The sequence below is a fragment of the Chlorocebus sabaeus genome, chromosome 20 (assembly GCF_047675955.1).
Source record: "Chlorocebus sabaeus isolate Y175 chromosome 20, mChlSab1.0.hap1, whole genome shotgun sequence".
Classification (NCBI taxonomy): domain Eukaryota; kingdom Metazoa; phylum Chordata; class Mammalia; order Primates; family Cercopithecidae; genus Chlorocebus; species Chlorocebus sabaeus.
The window spans coordinates 109,833,224-109,850,349 of NC_132923.1; the positions used below are offsets into that span (position 1 = coordinate 109,833,224).

General features: G+C 44.1%; 1 protein-coding gene across 3 annotated transcripts in view; it reads right to left on the reverse strand.

The window, feature by feature from the left end:
- Positions 1-17,126, reverse strand: part of WDTC1 (WD and tetratricopeptide repeats 1) — a 78,290-nt gene that overhangs the window by 47,640 nt on the left and 13,524 nt on the right. For all 3 annotated transcript variants that reach the window (XM_037984516.2, XM_007979848.3, XM_007979849.3), the window contains exons 2-3: positions 2,813-2,960; positions 697-780 (exon numbers count right to left, since the gene is read on the reverse strand). In XM_037984516.2, coding sequence (XP_037840444.1) covers positions 697-780; positions 2,813-2,860 — 132 coding nt within the window. In that variant the 5' untranslated portion in view covers positions 2,861-2,960. The remainder of the gene's footprint in view (positions 1-696; positions 781-2,812; positions 2,961-17,126) is intronic.

The following is a 17,126-nucleotide window of genomic DNA, read 5'->3' on the forward strand; positions in this document are numbered from 1 at the left end:
TCCAGGCGGGAGTGCAGTGGCACTATCTTGGTTCACTGTAACTTCCGCCTCCTGGATTTAAGTAATTCTCATGCCTTAGCCTCCCGAATAGCTGGGATTACAGGCATGCACCACTATGCTTGGCTAATTTTGTATTTTTAGTAAAGTTGGTATTTCACCATGTTGGCCAGGCTGGTCTCAAACTCCTGACCTCAAGTGATCCACCCTCTTTGACCTCCCAAAGTGCTGCGAATACAGGCATGAGCCAGTCTTTTTTTAAAAATACCTATTCTCAGTCTACATACCCATAGCATTGCTTTGATGCTAAAATAAGAAAGTGTGTATGTTTGTGTGTGTGTGCATGTATAAATTATGTGTATGTGTATATGTATATGAAAACACTATAAATTCTATATTACTGTATACAGGTAGGAATCTGTATTCACTGCCCAAGCCAATAGTAAAAATAGTGGTATGAAATTGAACAAACTTTTTTAAAGCACAAAGCAAATAATATATCCAAAAAAATAATTTATACGTGACTATGTCAATAGCTGATCTTGATTCAGATTTAGTTGTCTATTGAAGGAGAAGTAACCATCAGATATAGTCTGCAGAGAAACACTTGTTTATGCCTTGATGAGGCCAAGAGGATTTCTGCAGGCAGAGAATGGACAGCAGGTCATCTGCATCTAGGGTGTAAACTGGAACTCTTACCTGCAGCTCTGCTTCCAGGCCCAGCCGCCGGATAAAGGGGTCAGTGACATGGTAGCGCCGCTCAAAGCTCAGGGCACCCCGCTCCTAGCGGACAGAAACAAATTCTTGATTTCATCGATTCAATTAAATATGATTTATTATGTGCCTACTATATATCCAGCCCTTTCCTGGGCATCACAGGAGCTAAAGAAGACAACAAAGAACTGGCCTACAGGACTTTGTATTATTCTTGGACAAGGATTAGAGAAGAATAGAAGACAGTAGTATATAATTAAGCAGTAAGTGGTGCTGTTCAGTTTTTTTTTTTTTTTTTTTTTAAAAAGCAAAAAATTTTTAAAAAGGAGAGAAGAAAAATTGGAAACAACAATGGGGAATAGTTCCATATTTAGGATGAACAGGGTGGGAATCATCTTTAGGACACACATTGCACACAAAGGGAAAAAAAAACCCTGCTGATTCCGTGCCTCTAGGAAATGGCCCCTGTCTTTAAGGACTACTCAGTCTAATGAAATCACACACAAAAAACTCCCACAAATGGACAAAGCTAAAAGGATTCAGGGGCTGTGCATGGTGGCTCATGCCTGTAATCCCAGTACTTTGGGAGCCAAGGAGGGCAGATTATCTGAGGTCAGGAATTCAAGACCAGCCTGGCCAACATGGTATAACCCCATCTCTACTAAAAATACAAAATTAGCCAGGCATGGTGGCACACGCCTGTAATCCCAGCTACTCGGGAGGCTGAGGCAGGAGAATCACTTGAACCTGGGAGGTGGAGGTTGCAGTGAGCCAAGATCATGCCATTGCACTCCAGCCTGGGCAACAAGAGCAAAACTCTGTCTCAAAAAATAAAAATAAAAATAAAAATAAAAATGAGATAAAAGGATCCAGGGATGCAGGGAAAAATACACAAATACACCAAGTACATGGCTCATGTAGAGGCACATACTCAAACCTTCTACATGGTGACCACAGCTTATGCTGCATGCCACTTGATTTTTAAAAATTTTTTTAGTTAAAAATTTGTTTAGGCCAGGCGTTGTGGCTGACACCTGTAATCCCAGCACTTTGGGAGGCCAAGGTGGGTGGATCACGAGGTCAGGAGATCAAGACCACCCTGACTAACACGGTGAAACCCTGTCTCTACTAAAAATACAAAAAATTAGCTGGGGATGGTGACATACACCTGTAGTCCCAGCTACTTGGGAGGCTGAGGCAAGAGAATCGCTTGAACCTGGGAGGCGGAGGTTGCAGTGAGCCGAGATCACACCACTGCACCCCAGCCTGGGTAACAGCATCACAGCGTCTCGGAAAAAAAGAAAAAATTTTTTAGTACTTTTTAGCACTTAACTTGTCAAAGAACTTTCTCAAGGTCAGTCTCCAGGCAGACAGCCATTATCATCATTTAACAACATAAAACTGAGGCACAGGAGGTAAAATGACTAAAGACCTATAGTTAGTTAATTAGGGCAGTGGTGAGATGAAGCTCCTGACTCCAGCTGGGGATTCTTACCAGAGCTGGAGCGCATCATGCCTTGGTTTAATGTATTCCATTAAACCTCTATGGGTCCTTTACTGAGGGTTTCCCTGACACAGCCTGGGGCTACTTCACTAACTGAACTTGACTGCCCAGTCATGCATTCATCTCACAGGTATCAGAGTGTCTTCTACATATAAACTGCAGAGGACAGGCTTTAGCACAGGAGAGCCTCAGAGAGAATACAAGCTGAACTGGGACTAATGCTCTCCCAGGATCTCTTACATGCACAACTTGGCAGCTGCAGCAACATGAAGAAGTTCTATTTACTCTTGTGCACCACCTGCCCAACACAAGAATGTGTATGTATCTGCACAACACACTGACAGCTCCCCTCCCTCACCAGCCTGCATTAATCTCAGCAGCCCAGGCACAAGTATGTGAACAGAGTCTCCATGAAATCCACGTTCTTAGACAACACAAGATGGAGAGGAAGAGACCTTGATTCTAGTCCTGGGTCTGCCACTAACTATGTGACTTTCAGCAAGTCACAGACTGTAGATTTCAGTTTTTTCACCTGTAAAATCAATCTGTGGGAAAGAAAGGATCTCATGATCTGGTTCAGAAGTCTGGGCTGCTTACCTTGATCTGCCTACGGATGAGGTCTCTAGTTATGTTGACTTTTGCCATCTTTTCTTAATGGGTTTAACAGAAGGTAGCTATAAAAGGATCTTCAGGACTCCTGAGCATTCCAGCCAAGCCCAGGTCCACAAAATACACATTTAATTACCTGGGGGAAAAAAAAATCAAACTTTGGAGGATGGATGATAAGGTGGCTCCCAGGACCTAATTCCACCCCTAAAACAGCCCACCCAGTGAACTGGCCATTGCCTGTCATTTGCGGCATGGTGGGCTAGCCCTGCTCCAAAGTGTTGAAAAACCTCTGGAATGGGTGAAGTCAGTGGGCAGAACAGTAGCACAGTCCCAAGAACCACTGGAACAAACACGGAAGGAATATGTTATACTTCATCAGAAAATGGCAGGTTGGGTATAAGTATGAAGGATGATGGTAGCATATCCTTAAAGTTAGAACAAGGCAAAGGCAGAAAGACATCAAGTTTCACTTGCTCAGTAGGCATCTGTGGCAACTCATCTGAACTTTTAGTCATGCTTCAAATCTCTGATCCTCAGCTTGGCTCTCCCCAAAACCAAATCAGTATCACAGACAGAACTCTCAAGCCTCTAATAGATTCACGGAATCAAACAGTGTAAAGGAAATGTAATGGTGACCATGTCCAAGACCCAACCTAACAAAGAAATTCTTCTTTAACATCCTGGTAGGGCTAGGCGCAGTGGCTCATGCCTGTAATCCCAGCACTTTGGGAGGCTGAGGTGGGTGGATCACGAGATCAGGAGATCGAGACCATCTTGGCTAACATGGTGAAACCCCGTCTCTACCAAAAATACAAAAAAAAAAAAGTTGGGCGTGGTGGTGGCTGCCTGTAGTTCCAGCTACTCGGGAGGCTAAAGCAGGAAAATGGCATGAACCCGGGAGGCGGAGCTTGCAATGAGCCGAGATTGCACCACTGCACTCCAGCCTGAGCAACAGAGCAAGACTCCGTCTCAAAAACACAAAACTGAAAAAAAAATAAAACAAAACAAAAAAAATCCTGGTAGGTAGACTTTTAGTTTCACTCCTCTTTTTTTCCTTTTTTGAGACAGGGTCTCACTCTGTCACCCAGGCTGCAGTACAGTGGCATGATCATGGCTCACTGTAGCCTCAACTTCCAAGGCTCAAGTGATCCTCCCATCTCAGCCTCCTGAGTAGCTGAGATCACAGGTGCACACTACCCCTCCCAGCTAATTTTTTCTTTCTTTTTTTTTTTTTTTGTAGAGATGGAATCTCGCCATCTTGCTGAAGCTGGTATTGAAGTCCTGGGCTCAAGAGAGCTGTCTACCTCAGCTTTCCAAAGTGCTGGGATTACAGGTACGAGCCACTGTGCTGGCCTAGCCTTACCACTTGTTGAAGCAACCTATTCCTGTGTTATACAACTCTGATTGTTAAAAATAATAAGCAATCCTATTTCTGAGGATTTGCCACAAGAAAAAGAAAAGTCAGGTGTGGTGGTACACTGCTGTGCACCTACAGTCCCAACTACTCAGGAGGCTGAGACAGGAGAATCACTTGAGCCCAGGAGTTCAAGTCCTGCTTGGGCAATATAGCGAGACTCTGTCTCTAAAAAAGAAAAACAATTTTATAATAAGAAAATTCAAAATATGGCTTGGCACAGTGGCTGAAGCCTGTAATCCCAGCACTTTGGGAGGTTGAGGTGGGAGGACTGCTTGAAGCCAGGTGAGACCAGCCTGGGCAGCAAAGTGAACCTTATCTATATCAAAAAAAAAAAAAAAAAAAAAAGGGTTGGACATGGTGGCATGCGCCTGTAGTCCCAGCTACTCAGGAGGCTGAGGTGGGAAGATCACTTGAGCCTGGGGGTTTGAGGCTGCAGTGAGCTATGATGACACCACTGCACTCCTGCCTGGGTAACAAGACCCTGTCTCTAAACAAATGAAAAATAAGTAAAATAATAGAAAGAAAACAATAGTTCTCTTTGGGTAATGATATGACTGACTTTTTCTACTTTTTAATATTTTCAAAATTATTCTATAAAAGCACACTAATTTTGTAATCAGATTTAAAAATACTAGACTTTCAAGGAAAGTTCTGCCTCCTGTCATTTTCACTTTTTAGTCCTGGTTCCACCTCTGAAGCCACACAGATGTTTAGTCTTTCTTCCCAATGATGGCCCTTTGTACTCGGAAGATGGCTCTCAGGGTCCACCAGTTCTCTCTGCCAACCCCGCCAGTCATTAGGACCTCACAAGGCTACTTCTCAATCTCTCACCAGTTGGCCTTCTGCAGATTCCTAGTACGCCCTCCTGAAATCACATTTTTCACCTGATCTGTGAGCAGGCTCCTTCCTTTCCTCTGTCATTTAACCACAAAAGAAAACTCGACACCTAAACATTATGTTATTGCAGATCTTGTTTTCCTTTAGTGCTAGGCATGCAGTAGGACAATAAAAAAAAAAAAAAAACTTGCTGCCAAATTAGATGTTCTCATTCAGCCTGAGTTCTTTGGGGCTAATGCCTCCATAATCAATTTTGGGATAACAAGCTCTTTCTTTCCTTTATTTCCTTCCATTCTTTCCTTCCTTCCTTCCCTCCCTCCCTTCCTTTTTCTTTCCTTCCTTCCTTCCCTCCCTCCCTTCCTTTTTCTTTCCTTCCTTTTCTTTTTTTTTTTTGGCAGAGTCTTGCTCTGTTGCTCAGGCTGGAGTGCAGTGGTGCGATCTTGGCTCACTGCAACCTCTGCCTCCCAGGTTCAAGTGATTCTCATGCCTCAGCTTCCCAAGTAGCTGGGACTACAGGCACCTGCCACCACGCCAGGCTAATTTTTGTATTTTTAGCAGAGGCAGGGTTTCACCACGTGATCGCAAACTCCCGACCTCAGGTGATCCGCCTTCCTCAGCCTCTGAAAGTGCTGAGATTACAGGTGTGAGCCAATGTGCCCGGCCAATTTTTTTTTTTTTTAATTGAGATGGGGTCTTGTTATGATGCCCAGGATGTCTCGAATTCCTGGGCTCAAGCAACTCTCTCACCTCGGCCTCCCAAAGTGCTGGGATTACAGGCATGAGCCACCGTGCCTGGCAGGATCATAAGCTCTTAAAAAGACAAGAATTGCCAGGCACGTGGCTCATGCCTATAATCTCAGCACTTTGGGAGGCTGAGATGGGTGGATCATGAGGTCAGGAGTTTGAGACCAGCCTGGCCAATATGGTGAAACCCCGTCTCTACTAAAAATACAAAAATTAGCAGCGTGTGGTGGCACATGCCTGTAGTCCCAGTTATGTGGTGGCACATGCCTGTAGTCCCAGCTACTCAGGAGGCTGAGGCAGGAGAATCACTTGTACCCAGGAGGCGGAGGTTGCAGTGAGCCTAGTCTGTACCACTGCACTCCAGCCTGGGTGACAGAGCAAGACTCTCAAAAAGAAAAAACAAACAAACAAACAAAACAGGCAAGAACCTTCCCTTACAACATGAAGCCATTCAGCATTGCCATCTTAGTGTCATTACCAGGGAGATATGGCAGTCGCTGGCATTTTTAAGGGTAAGCATCAAGAACACCAGAATACCAGTTGACAACTATAGTTTCATGATGATTTTTGCAGGGGTCTTTGGCCATCAAATTAAAAATGTGAATTTGGACAAATTAATGTAAGCTAAACACTAGCCCGAAATGGCATCTATAGTTCTGCTTTGTGATATACTGGTCAAAGCCAAACAACAATAATTTCCCCCACAGTCACCAAGAATATGAGGTGAGGATGATTACATTGGAAATAAGACCAAGGAAGTAAGTATATCTGGTATTAAGTAAAAACAGTTGTGTGGCCTTAAGTCTCTTAATCTTTCCAAGCAGGCACTCACACCTGTGACTCACAGGCATAGGACGCATTGGAACACTCACTCACGGGGTTATGTACGCTTCACCCGAAAAAGGCTCATTCCTTACCCCCAATACCCTTTTCCTTGGAAGACTGCTGTGGAGGTCAAATGAAACAATGTAAGTCAAAAGGCTTTTCTTTTAAAAATATAAATGTTTTTATTTGCTAAGAAAAATATGTTATCAAGTATTAAGCACTTACTATGTGCCAGGCATTGTGCTAAGGGTTTTATAGTCATTCATTCAACAAATGAACATAAGGAGCTTTTACTACATGCCAGGTGCTGTTCCTGGCACAGAATGAAGGGATGTATCAATGAGCAAAACAGGCAATGTCCTTGCTTTCATGGTACTGACATTCTAGCAGGAGGGGACAGACAATAAACAATGAAATAAATAAAAATAAGAAAATATCCAGCAGTGGAAAGTGCTATGATGACAATAACACAAGCTGAAGTGACAATGACTGGGGAGCTACTTTTAGACTTCAGGTCAAAGAAACTGTAGTGGACATTTGTCGAATTTTCTGGCTTCTCAGCATTTGAACCCTTCTTATATTTTGGAATTCCCCTTCTGAGTCTAGTGGGAAGCAGAGCCCCTTACCACTATAAAGTGAGAAAGAAGGTGACTGAGATTCTCTTTCTGAGGCCACTTGCAGCTACAGTGTGAATACATGGCCCAGGCTATGGCAACCAGACACATCACCCCTAAACCTTGAACTGGAATCTAGTATCTCAGAGTCAGAGGATCACAGAGAATCCACCTGGAGTGCGGCAAGGGGTGGCCACAGCGGCCATTAAGTCCAGTGCAGCAGGTGGTGTTAGCTGTGTAAGTAGTGGTGGCAACAGTGTGTTCATCAGGCTGAGTCTATGAATGCTTTTGGTTGTGGGTTCTGCCTGCTGCCCAGTTTCTCTTGTTCTAGCATTCTTCAAGCATGATTCTATGACCTTCCCTGATGTTTTGTGAATTTCCTTAATATCTTTTCAGTAATCAGCCAGAGTTGGTTTCCGTTGCATACAACTACAAATCCTGCCTGATATAGAGGGGTTCTCTAAGATGACATTTAGGCTGAAACATGAATGTCAACAAGCAGCAAAGAACTGGGGGAAAATCACTTCCAGGGAGAGAGTGCTAAGACCACAGAAGAGTGGCTCAAAAAGTTTTGGCCAGGTGCGGTGGTTCACACCTGTAATCCTAGCACTTTGGGAGGCTGAGATGGGCGGATCAACTGAGGTCAGGAGTTCGAGACCAGCCCGGCCAACATGGTGAAACCCCATCTCTACTAAAAATACAAAAATTAGCTGTGTGTGGTGGAGCATGCCTGTAATCCCAGCTACTCAGGAGGCTGAGGCAGGAGAATCACTTGAACCTGGGAGGCAGAGGTTGCAGTGAGCTGAGATCGCGCCACTGCACACCAGCCTGGGCGACAGAGCGAGACTCCATCTCAGGAAAAAAGGTTTTGTGGGCTGGTCCAAAAGTACCAAGTTATCTCAATTGATTATTCACAGTTACAGATTGAACTCCTTGTTCTACTCTTTCCCCTCTTTTCACTACCGCACTTGAATTGTCTTAAAACAAAAAAAGCTTGTAGGGTAGATGCTCTTACTGTCGTAATTTTACATATAAGGAAACATATTCATAAGACATGCAACAATTTTCACAATGTTGCATAGCTAAAACTGGAGCTGGAACACGAACTCAAACCCAGGACCATGTGATTCCATTCTCTTGACAACTATGGTATGTAATTTCCCAGCGTACCGATCGCTATGAGAATCCACCAAAAGAGCCCACTAAATTGCCATAACTTATTCATTAATTTTCTTAAAACGTTAACTGGGTATTTACCTAGCACCAAGCGCTGTGACAGACAAGGAGGAATAATGAGATGAAATACACATACTAAGAGAGCTCAGTATCAAAGACAAGGGGTTTTTAGCTAAGACTGGTGTGTGGCTTGGAAATACCAAAAGGAACAAGAGTTGGGGGCAAAAGAGAAACCAGACAAGCAGGAAACCACAATTCAGGTAAATAGTAAAATGGAAGTTGGGATCAAATTGATAGACAGGTTTAAAAAAAAACCAAAATGTCAAAATTTGGCTAGGCGTGGTGGCTCACGCCTGTAATCCCAGCACTTTGGGAGACCAAGGTAGGCAGATCACCTGAGGTCGGGAGTTCAAGATCAGCCTGGCCAACATGGTGAAACCACATCTCTACTAAAAATACAAAAAAATTTAACCAGGTGTGGTGGTGCACGCCTGTGATCCCAGCTACTGGGGAGGCTGGGGCAGGAGAATCATTTTAACCCGGGAGGCAGAGGTTGCAGTGAGCCAAGATCGCACCATTGCATTCCACCCTGGACGACAGAGCAAAACTCCATCTCAAAAAAAAAAAGTCAAAATACAACTGATGCCTAGTTAGCATTTTTTTTCTTTTCTTTCTTTTTTTTTTTTTAGAGTCTCACTCCGTCACCCATGCTGGAGTGCAGTGGCACGATCTCAGCTCACTGCAACACTGCCTCTCAGGTTCAAGTGGTTCTCATGCCTCAGCCTCCCAAGTAGCTGAGATTACAGGCGTGCATCACCACGTTTGGCTATTTTTAATGTACTTTTTGTAGAGATAGGGTTTCGCCATGTTGGTCAGGCTGATCTTGAACTCCTGACCTCAAATGATCCAACTGCCTCCACGTTCCCAAGTGCTGGGATTACAGGCGTCAGCCACCACGCCTGGCCTGGTTAGCATTCTGGTGAATATTTCTGCTCCCATCCTGAGAAGAAATGATAGCATACTGGTAGAGAGCTCATCTTGGAGCGTGCCTATCTTCTCTCCTCTCAAGAAAAATAGGGATTCAGTGCCTTTCCACAAACTTTTACAGGCAGACAAACATAACTAGAAACACTTCATTTTTAAAAATCTTTTTTTTTTTTTTTAAACTGGAAACACTTCTAAGTAGAGATTATTTAAAAGGTTCACATCAGGAAGGAAATACCCTTAAATCTACCAAGGGGCATAACAAGTTTCATACTTCAGTCCAAAAGTCTCTCAAACACAAATAATCAGATCAATAAATCAATAGTTATCTGAGGATGAGAAGATTTAATCAGGATCAAATTTTAAAAGCATTATTTTAAGGAGGGCTTTGAGCTCAGCTATAAAATGACATGAATGAGAGATTTGGAATTGACACAATAAAGTTACACATATGATTAAACACTAGAAAAGACTACATCAAGGGGATTTCTATCTGGTGCAGCATGCAAATTACATAATGTTCAGTTCTGCTAAGAGGCAAAAAGGCTGAAATTAGTGACTTTAAGAATTCATAAAATAAAATTTTCAATGCCTATTATGCCAGGCACTGTGATAAACTTTGAAAATATAGCAGATGACTGAAAGTGGTGGCTCACACCTATAATCCCAGCATTTTGGGAGGCAGAGGTGGGAAGATCTCTTGAGGTCAGGACTTCAAGACCGGCCTAAACAACACAGCAAGACCTTGTCTCTTAAAAAAAAAAAAAAAGAAGAAGAAGAAGAAGAAGAAGAAAAGAAATGCAACAGAGAGGAGGCTGGGCGCCGTGGCTCACGCCTGTAATCCCAGCACTCTGGGAGGCCAAGGTGGGCAGATCATGAATCAGGAGATTGAGACCATCCTCGCCAACACAGTGAAACCCTGTCTCTACTAAAAATACAAAAAATTAGCCAGATGTGGTGGCAAGCACCTGTAGTGCCAATTGCTCGGGAGGCTGAGGCAGGGGAATCATTTGAACCCAGGAGGCGGAGGTTGCAATGAGCCGAGATCGCACCACTGCACTCCAGCCTGGGTGACAGAATGAGACTCTGTCTCAAAAAAAAAAAAAAAAAAAAAAGAAAGAAAAGAAATACAGCAGAGACTAAGCCAAACACAGATACTTCTCTTCAAAGACACACCATAGGCCGGGCATGGTGGCTCACGCCTGTAATCCCAGCACTTTTGGAAGCCGAGGCAGGTAGATCACCTGAGGTCAGGAGTCCGAGACCAGCCTGGCCAACATGGTGGACCCCTGTCTCTACCAAAAATACAAAAATTTGCCAGGTGTACTGTCGGGCGCCTGTAGTCCCAACTACTCAGGAGGCCGAGGCAGGAGAATTACTTGAACTCGGGAGGTGGAGGTTGCAGTGAGCAGAGATCACACCACTGCACTCCAGACTGGGTGACAGAGTGAGACTAGGTCTCAAAAAAAAACAAAATGAAACAAAAAACAAAGACAGGCAATACAGTTGTCCTTCATTGACTACAAGGTCATTGTAATCAGAGTACCATAAAGAGACTAAAAAAGAGAAATGTAACCAAATGACCAAAAGAAATAGGTAGGACACTAAATTCAGAAAGAACTCAGGCTGGGCGCGGTGGCTCACACCTACAATCCCAGCACTTTTTGGGAGGCCAAGGCGGGCGGATCACGAGGTCAGGAGATTGAGACCATCCTGGCTAACATGGCGAAACCCTGTCTTTACTAAAAACACAAAAAATTAGCCGAACATGGTAGCAGGCGCCTGTTAGTCCCAGCTACTGGGGAGGCTGAGGCAGGAGAATGGCGTGAAACTGGGAGGCGGAGCTTGCAGTGAGCCGAGATTGAGCCACTGCACTCCAGCCTGGCTGACGGAGCAAGACTCCGTCTCAAAAAAAAAAATTCTGAAAGAACAACATGAATTAATAAGTTAAACCTTCTTTATACTCATTTGTTCCTATATCTTAGAAGCACAAAAATGACAGTGAGGGAAATGAACTAAACACATCATAGTAGAATAACAAAGACAACTTGAAAACCTGTAATGGAAAAAAGGGACCACAGGGACCATAACAGACCACGAGTAACTTTTTTTTTTTTTTTCTTTTTGTGAGACGGAGTCTCACTCTGTCACCCAGGCTGGAGTGTAGTGGTGCGATCTCAGCTCACTGCAGCCTCCACCTCCTGGGTTCAAGCAATTCTCATGCCTCTGCCTCCCGAGTAGCTGGGATTACAGGCATGAACCACCGAGCCTGGCTAATTTTTGTTATTTGTTGTAGAGAAAGGGTTTCACCATGTTGCCCAGGCTAGTCTCGATTGCCTGGCCTCAAGTAATCTGCCTGCCTCGGCCTCCCAAAGTGCTGAGATGCGCCTGGGCACAAGTAACCTTTAATGTGTATTCTTCATTCTAAGAAGAGCACAGTTAACAATATACCCTGATTTGCATACTTGAAGCTCTAATAACATTAATGGATAATGTGTCTGCAGAATATGAAAGCTCAACAAAAACCTTCTCTAGGTAGAGGACAAAGGGTTTTTAATTTTACTTTTCTTATTTGAGACAGGATCTCGCCCAGTCGCCTAGGCTGGAGGGCAGTGGTGCAATCACTGCATCACTGCACTCTAGCCTAGACCTCCCCAGTTCAAGTAATCCTGCCATCTCACTCTCCTGAGTAGCTGGGACCACATGTGTGTGCCACCATGCCCAGCTAATTTTTAAAATTTTTTATAGAGACATGACCTCACCATGCTGCCCAGGCTGGTCTCCAACTCCTGGGCTCAAGCAACCCTCTCATCTCAGCCTCCCAAAGTGCTAGGATGACAGGCATGAGCCACCACACCTGGCAGGTTTATTTTTTTATTTTTGAAACAGAGTCTTGCTCTGTTGCCCAGGCTGGAGTGCAGTGGCATGATCTTGGCTCACTGTAGCCTCTGCCTCCCAGGTTTAAGCAATTCTCCTGCCTCAGCCTCCCAAGTAGCTGGGATTACAGATGCCTCCCACCAAACCCAGCTAATTTTTGTATTTTTAGTAGAGACGAGGTTTCACCACGGTGGCCAGGCTGACACACCTGGCAGGTTTTGATTTTAACAGAGGCAGGGTCTTTTTTTTTTTTTTTTTTTTTTTTGAGACGGAGTCTCGCTCTGTCGCCCAGGCTGGAGTGCAGTGGCCAGATCTCAGCTCACTGCAAGCTCCGCCTCCTGGGTTTTCGCCATTCTCCTGCCTCAGCCTCCCGAGTAGCTGGGACTACAGGCGCCCGCCACCTCGCCCGGCTAGTTTTTTGTATTTTTTAGTAGAGACAGGGTTTCACCATGTTAGCCAGGATGGTCTCGATCTCCTGACCTCGTGATCCGCCCGTCTCGGCCTCCCAAAGTGCTGGGATTACAGGCTTGAGCCACCGCGCCCGGCCCAGAGGCAGGGTCTTACTCTATCACCACAGTGATATACAGTGGTACAATCATAGCATACTATAACCTTGAACTCCTGGGCTCACACAATCCTTCTTCCCACCTCAGACTCCCAAGTAGCTAGGACTACAGGCATGTGCCACCATTCCCACCTAATTATTATTTTTTTCTAAATTCAGGGTCTTGCTATGTTGCCCAGGTTGGTCTCGACTGCCTAGCTAGCTTCAAGATATCCTCCTGCCTCAGCTCCCCAAAGTGCTGGAATGACAGGCATGAGGCACTGTGCCCAGGCCCAAAGGTCTACTATAAGTTAGGATATTGTGGACCAGCTCTAGTAGATACTCAATGAATTAAGGAGAAAGAAAGCAGCTGATTTCTGGGAGCTGGGATTATGAAAAATGTAAAAATACTTAAGGTACAGAGGAAAACACAAGACATAATGTTACAAAGAAAATATGTGTTGCTATGCAGATGTTATACCTCCCAAAAGGTATTCTATTCCTGGAGCTCTAAAATGTCTAGCATATCACCATGTAACCCCATCATTTCTACAAAGTTTTAACTCAGGCTACTGGAAAACTTTCTTCAATAAGCCTATCTCTATGATTTTAAAGGATACTAACAAGAAAATAAAAATCTGGCTAGGTGCAGTTGCTCACACCTATAATCCCAGCACTTTGGGAGGTCGAGGTGGGCAGATCACCTGTGGTCAGGAGTTCGAGACCAGCCTGGCCAATATAATGAAACCTTGTCTCTACTTAAAAAAAAAAAAAAAGATTAGCCAGGAGTGGTGGTGCATACCAGTAATCCCAGCTACTAGGGAGGCTGAGGCAGGAGAATCGCTTGAACCTGGGAGGCAGAGGTTGCAGTGAGCCAAGATCACACCACTGCACTCCAGCCTGGGTGACAGAGTGAGACTCTGCCTCAAAAAAAAAAAAAAAAAGGTGACAATTAACAGCTCAATTTGGAGGAATTAGTCTAATCATAATGCCAAGGTGATCAGTAATATAATACCTGAATGACTTAAAACAAAGTACATTTGTGAAGATCACTCATCTAGAACCAAGAATTGAATAGTAATATCCAAATATGAAGAACCACCCCTTTCATGTGTGCTATAGTCTTTTGATTGGCTCTGGATAATGTAGCAGAAAGAAAACATATAATACTTGGGCACCTGGGCCTGAGTTCCAGCTTCCCCCTCAGTGTGCCAATTAGTACCTATGTAGGGAAGTTACTTAAATTTTCTGAGTTTCAATTTCCTCACTTGTGAAATGGGAATGCTAACAGCTACTTTAATGGGTTGTTGTGAATACATGATAAAATATATATGAAAATACATAACAGGGCCGGGTGTGGTGGCTCACGCCTGTAATCCCAACACTTTGGGATGCTGAGGTGGGTGGATCACCTGAGGTCAGGAATTTGAGACCAGCCTGGTCAACACGGCAAAACCCCGTTTCTACTAAACATACAAAGCTACTTGGGAGGCTGAGGCAGGAGAATCGCTTTAACCTGGGAGGCGGAGGTTGCAGTGAGACGAGATTGCACCACTGCACTCCAGCCTAGGGGATACAGCAAGACTCTGTCTCAAAAAAAAAAAAAAAAAAAAAGAAAGAAAGTACATAACAGTATCTGGATTGTAGTAGGTGCTCAACAAATGTCAGCCAAATTTGAATTCTACTAAAACCTGGTAACCCCTGTTATATTTGCTCAGTAGCATGGATTATAACATGTCCCCCCTAATTTCCTTACCAGAGATGAAGCTGACAAGGGGTATTTCATTGTAGGACAGAGGAGGCAGAGTATAGGATGTCTTTATCACCTGTTAGGTTTGAAATGCAAAATCAGAAGGAAAATCGTGACTTTGTTAAAAGTGAAGAAACGCCACACTCTGCGAGAATGTATTTATAGCAAGGCCAGGTGCACTGGCTCACACCTGTAATCCCAGCACTTTGAGAGGCCAAAGAGGAGGATCACGTGAAGCCAAGAATTTAACACCAGGCTGGGCAACATAGCAAAATCCCATCTCTACAAAAAATAAAATTAGCCAGGTGTGGTGGCCATGCATCCATAGCCCTAGCCACTCAGGAGGCTGAGGCAGGAGGATTGCTTGAATCCAGGAGTTTGAAGTTACAATGAGTTATGATAATGCCACTCCAGCCTTAGTGAGACAGAGATTCAGTCTCAAAAAAAAAAAAAAAAAGTTGGCCGGGCGCGGTGGCTCAAACCTGTAATCCCAGCACTTTGGGAGGCCAAGACGGGCGGATCACGAGGTCAGGAGATCGAGACCATCCTGGCTAACACGGTGAACCCCGTCTCTACTAAAGAAAAACCCAAAAAACTAGCCGGGCGAGGTGGCGGGCGCCTGTAGTCCCAATTACTCGGGAGGCTGAGGCAGGAGAATGGCGTAAACCCGGGAGGCGGAGCTTGCAGTGAGCCGAGATCCGGCCACTGCGCTCCAGCCTGGGCGACAGAGCCAGACTCCGTCTCAAAAAAAAAAAGAAAAAGAAAAAGAAAAAAAAAAGCTTACAGCAGCATTATTCATAATAGCCAAAAGGTGGAAACATCCATCAATTGATAAACATAAATAAAATGTGGCATATCCATACAATGGAATGTTATTTGGCCATAAGAAGAAGTACTGATACATGCTACAACATAGATGAACTCTGAAAACATTATGCCAAGTGAAACAAGCCTATATACTGCATAATTCCATTTATATAAAGTAGAATAAAATAGAATAGAAATAGGAAGTAGATTAATGGTTGCTTAGGGCTGAAGGGAATTGTGGGATAGAGAAGTGACAGCTAAAGGATATGGTTTTTTTTGTTTTTTTTTTTTTTTTTGAGAGAGAGAGTCTCACTCTGTTGCCCAGGCTGGAGTGCAGTGGTGTCATCTTGGCTCCCTACAGCCTTTGCCTCTCAGGTTCAAGGGATTCTCATGCCTCAGCCTCCGGAGTACCTGAGATTACAGGCATGCGCCACCACACTCGGCTAATTTTCGTAATTTTCGTATTTCGTATTTCGCATTTCGCCATGTTGGCTAAGCTCGTCTTGAGCTACTGGCCTCAATGATCTGCCTGCCTCAGCCTCCCAAAAGTGGTGGAATTACAGGTGTGAGCCACTGAGCCCGGCCAGGATATGGTTTCTTTTTAAAAAATTTAAGGCTCGGTGCAGTGGCTCAAGTCTGTAATCCCAGCACTTTGGGAGACCAACGTGGGAAGATCGCTTGAGCCCAGGAGTTTGGGACCAGCTGGGAAACATGGTGAAACCCTGTCTCTACAAAAAGTTAAAAAATTAGCTGGGTTTGGTGGCGCACCTACAGTCCGAGCTACTTGGGAGGCTGAGGTGGGAGGAACGCTTGAGCCCAGGAGGTTTCGGCTATAGTGACCCAAGATCACACCACCGCACTCTAGCCTGGGTGACAGGGCAAGACTCTGAATCAAAAAAAAAAAAATTTTTTTTTAAGTGAAATTCACATAAGATGAAATTAATCATTTTAAAGTGTATCATTAACAAATAACCTAGAGAATGGGAGAAAATATTTGCAAACTAAGCATCTGACAAAGGTCTAATATCCAGCATCTATAAGGAACTTAAATTTATAAGAATAAAGCAATCCCGTTAAGTGGGCAAAGGACATGAACAGACACTTTTCAAAAGAAGACATACATGCAGCCAACAAGCATATGAAAAAAAGCTCAGTATCACTGATCATTAGAGAAATGCAAGTCAAAACCACAATGAGATACCATCTCATACTAGTCAGGATGGCTATTATAGAAAAGTCAAAAAATAACCTGGCAAGGTTGCAGAGAAAAGGCAACACTTTTACACTGTTAGTGGGAGTGTAAATTAGTTCAACCATTGTGGAAAGCAATGTGAGGATTCCTCAAAGAGCTAAAAACAGAACTACCATTTGCCCCAGCAATCCTATTACTGGGTATATACCCAAAGGAATATAAATCGTTTCACCATAAAGACACATGCACTGTGCAGTATGTTCATTGTGGCACTATTCACAATAGCCAAGATATGGAATCAACCTAAATGCTCATCAACGGCAGATGGGATAAAGAAGATGTGGCACAGGCCAGGCACGGTGGCTCACGCCTATAATCCCAGCACTTTGGGAGGCCAAGGCGGGTGGATCACCTGAGGTCAGGAGTTCAAGACCAGCCTGGCCAATGTAGAGAAACCCCATCTCTACTAAAAATACAAAATTAGGCAGGCATGGTGGCAGGCGCCTATAATTCCAGCTACTTGGGAGGCTGAAGC